This window comes from Panicum virgatum, chromosome 2K, assembly GCF_016808335.1.
Source record: "Panicum virgatum strain AP13 chromosome 2K, P.virgatum_v5, whole genome shotgun sequence".
NCBI lineage: Eukaryota > Viridiplantae > Streptophyta > Magnoliopsida > Poales > Poaceae > Panicum > Panicum virgatum.
Window position 1 is genome coordinate 23689459 of NC_053137.1, and position 4127 is coordinate 23693585.

Below are 4127 nucleotides of genomic sequence, written 5' to 3' on the forward strand. Positions count from 1 at the left end.
ATGTGAAGTATTTGTGAAACTCTTTACTTGTATGAATATTCTAAAGTGTTCCTAGTCGGAGTTCATGTGAGGACACACATGAATATTAGACTAGCACATGTATTAGTTGATTGACTACATTTCACAAGTCATGGACATGGTGATGTCAAACTAATAATGTGGGCTCATGTGAGACATAAGATTGAACTGATCCAACATGAGATGATGACTTCTCATTACACAATATGTACGCTGTGTCCTAAGACCTGAGCTCGTCGTATGTACTCAAGATGTGAACCGACTTACTTAGGAGCCATCAAATGTTGCACTGTAACTGGGTAGTTATAAAGTTGACTTTCGGGTCTATCAAGAAGCATGCTGTGAGACATGGTCGGTCAAGACGGGATTTGCCCCTCTCTACAAGAGAGAGATATCTCTGGGCCCCTCGAGTGATTCGGATCAGGAAATGCATGGCCATGCTAGGGTTAAGAGTTAACCAAGGATTCTGAATCACTGGATCGAGAAAGAGTGGTCGGCTTCAAGCTAGACCAAATATCGTGAGGCAAAAGGAACAACATGTATGATATTGTGGTGGCTCGTCTGATATGATCTTTGTGTACGTATAGGAGTTGACATGTCTTGCTAGAGGCCACTGTCTACTATTGGGCCGAGTAAGAGTACTCAGGCCATGTCTATTCGCATGTGAGCCCACAGGGTCACACACTTAAGGGAAAGAAGTCTGATAAGGATGAGATCCAAATTAGACTGGGCTTAGGTGCACTAATGGGCCTTTTAGGCCCAAAAGGGGGCGCCCAAGGTGGGGCCCAAGGCAGCCCACCTAATGGGCTATATAAACAAAGGAGGGTGCCTAAAAACCCTAACCCTCACTACTATTCACGTGGATGAACAGTACCATAACCCTCCCTGTTCCTCCTCCTCATGCATCTAGCCCTAGTTCGTTCATGCGGATCTACCAATCCGGAGTGCGAAGCTTCTTCCCGTACGTGTGGACTTCGTGGAGGGGCTGCGCTTGCTGCACAAAGACGAGCCATTCGTGAGGAGGTTCACGTAAGTGCACTGCCGGCTTCCATCTGCACTACACCGACGCGCTACAGAAGTTCCGCAGCCGCGCGTCTAGTGGTAATCTCGTGATCTATAACTGCAGTAATCCTGGTTTATGTGGTAGAAAATTTTATTTTTGCTACCCCATATTCCTACAGTGGTATCAGAGCCAGTGCTGTCTCGTTATAGATTCGGATATGTGCATATGGAGATATGTGTAGTTTCAGATCGACCTATGGCCTAGTTTCGTAAACTAGCTGCGAAGGTTATACAACGACATACTCCTACCGGTCGGTTTTCCGTCATCGGAGTTAAGTGATGCACATAAACCCGGTCGCTGCGGTTGGAGATCAATGTGATTGGTCGAATCGAAACTTAGGGCATAAGCCAGATGCATGAGATGCATAGGACAGTAGATTGGATCTACTGCGAATTCCGTTTTGTTGCAAAAGCATGTTTTATAGTAAAACAGTCATAACTTTTGCATACGAGCTCGGATTTAGGCAAACTTTATATCGATTTGTATCTACAGAAAATGTTAGACTTGGTTCAGAATAGCGTTGCTATTTTTACAAAATTTAGATTTGCGAAATTAGGCCCAGAAGATAGAGTTTTTGTCATTTTAAGTTCGGACGTCGGAATTGCATAACTCTATTTTGCAGGTTTTGTGATCGGTATGACCTCTATGTGTATGTGATGCATATGTATAATTGTTTCATGTCCTGCGTGTCGTGATTATGACAATTCGGGCGGAGCCATATGAATTGTTGCATTTGATGTAATGGCCTGCGTGCCAACCTGTGATGATCCAAATCGTGAATGTAATTTTATTTACTAGCTATTAGGTGTAATAGCAAGTTATAGTTCTTGGAGTTTTCATCACATGAAGGATGGTGCACATGTACATGGAGATGGAGATCAACATGGTGAACAAGTTCCATGAAGATGGAGATCTACATGGCGAACAAGTTCTATGGAGATGGAGATCATCAGAAGAACAAGGGCCATACTGATTCACAATTATGTGCTTGCTGTTCTTGACGTTTTACTACTACGTGCGTCAGTGTAGAAGTAGAACGATCCCTCAGAAATTTCGAGCTATCATGCCCTACTAACTAAACCTTGCACTGTCACATGTCTTGTACGATTGGTGGTGGGTCTATGAAATTAGGGCGCCACTGGTTTTCCTTGACTAGACAGGCTGTATCAGATACATGCACGCATAAAGGGTTGGTTAGCTTGACAAGGTCATCTTAACAGTTAAGGAACTAGGGGCATAAAGGTTGGGAGCGAGACATGGAGATGTCACCCAACAACAAGAGTCATGTTTGATATGATTAGAAAAGAGTTGCTTACCGATCTATCTAGTCTTCTAGCGGTGATGCTAAAGCTCACTAGTCGACTTGATAGTTGTGGGTCTTGAATCGCTAAGAATCAATAGAGGGATATTGATTTTAGTGGGAGTAAATTCTGTTAATTGCTTAATATCGTTTACTCCATCATGAATACGTTTGTCTTAGTATTTTGCATTATTATTTTGTTGTAGATCATGGTCCGCAATAACACCCAATCCTTTTCATTGCGTTCGGTCCTTGAGAAGGACAAACTGAATGGGACTAACTATGCGGATTGGGGCAGAGAAAAAGGAAGATGTTGTAGATACCCCATTACCAGAAGAGCCTACTGATGATGCACCTACTAAGAAAAAGACTGCTTATAGAAAGGCTTGTTACAACAAGCTTGAAATAAGCTGCCTTATGCTCGCTTGCATGGAATCTGACATACAGATGCAGTTCGAGACAAACCATGAGGCACATGATATGATCGTGGCGCTTCAGGACATGTTTCAAACTCAGGCCAGGGCTGAAAGGTTCAATGTGTCCAAGGCCTTTGTCGAGAGCAAGCTGGCAGAACGCGCTGCAGTGGGTCCACATGTAATCAAGATGGTTGGTTACACACAGAGGTTGGAGAAGCTGGGCTTCCCACTTGGCCAAGAGTTGGCCACTGATTTCATTCTCGCCTCTTAACCGCCAAGCTATGGGAACTTCATCTCGAACTACCATATGCATGGGGCTGAAAAGGGCCTGACTGAACTGTGTGGAATGCTCAAGACAGCAGAGAGTGACATCAAGAAGAGCACAAGCGGCGGCCATGTGATGGCTGTCCAGAACAAGCCTGCTTTCAAGAAGAAAGGTTCTTCTTGGAAGAAGAAGGGCAAGGCTAAGGTTGCAAACCCTAAGCCAAACCCTGCACCCAAGGCTAAACCTGGACTAGCTGCAGATAATGAGTGCTTTCATTGTCACGAGAAGGGACACTGGAAGAGGAATTGCAAGCTGTACCTCGGCTCGTTGAAGAACTGTTCTTCCACCTCGGGTACGCTTGTTGTTCATATTACAGAAATATTTCTCACTGACTCTTATGTTAATTCCTGGGTATTTGATACCGGATCGGTTGCTCATATATGTAATTCGATACAGGGAATGACAAAGAGTAGAAGCGTTGAAAGAGGAGAAGTTGACTTCCGCATCGGCAATAATGCAAGAGTTGCTGCTGTGGCCGTCGGGACGATGCAACTTAACCTACCGTCAGGATTTGTCTTGGAGCTTAGTAATTGTTATTTTATTCCTAGTTTGAGTCGAAACATTCTGTCTCCTTCATGTTTGATGAAGGATGGTTATTCTTTTGCGAGTGAAAACAATGGTTGTGCTATCTCTGAGAATAATATGTTTGTGGCTTTTGCGTCCATTGTGAATGAGCTATTTGTTTTAAATCTTGATGATTCACCTATCTGTAATATTAATGCTAAAAGGCCTCAGCTTGCTGATTTGAATCCTACCTACATGTGGCATTGTTGTCTCGGTCATATAAGCGAGAAACGTATGAAGAAGCTCCATTCGGATGGACTTCTAACTTCGTTTGATTTTGAGTCATACGAGACATGCGAAGCTTGTTTGCTAGGCAAGATGACCAAGACTCCATTCACAGGTTTTCCAGAGAGAGCATCGGACTTAGTGGAACTCATACATACTGATGTATGTGGACCAATGAGCTCGATTGCTAGAGGTGGATTCCAATACTTCATAACT

At 43.7% G+C, this 4127-nt stretch overlaps 1 protein-coding gene across 1 annotated transcript; it reads left to right on the forward strand.

The window, feature by feature from the left end:
- The first annotated feature begins 2574 nt into the window (after window positions 1-2574).
- Window positions 2575-3572, forward strand: LOC120695993. Its single transcript, XM_039979174.1, has 2 exons — window positions 2575-3414; window positions 3519-3572. The coding sequence occupies exons 1-2, from the start codon at window positions 3105-3107 to the stop codon at window positions 3533-3535; spliced, it is 327 nt and encodes a 108-aa protein (XP_039835108.1). The 5' UTR covers window positions 2575-3104; the 3' UTR covers window positions 3536-3572.
- Window positions 3573-4127: the final 555 nt, after the last annotated feature.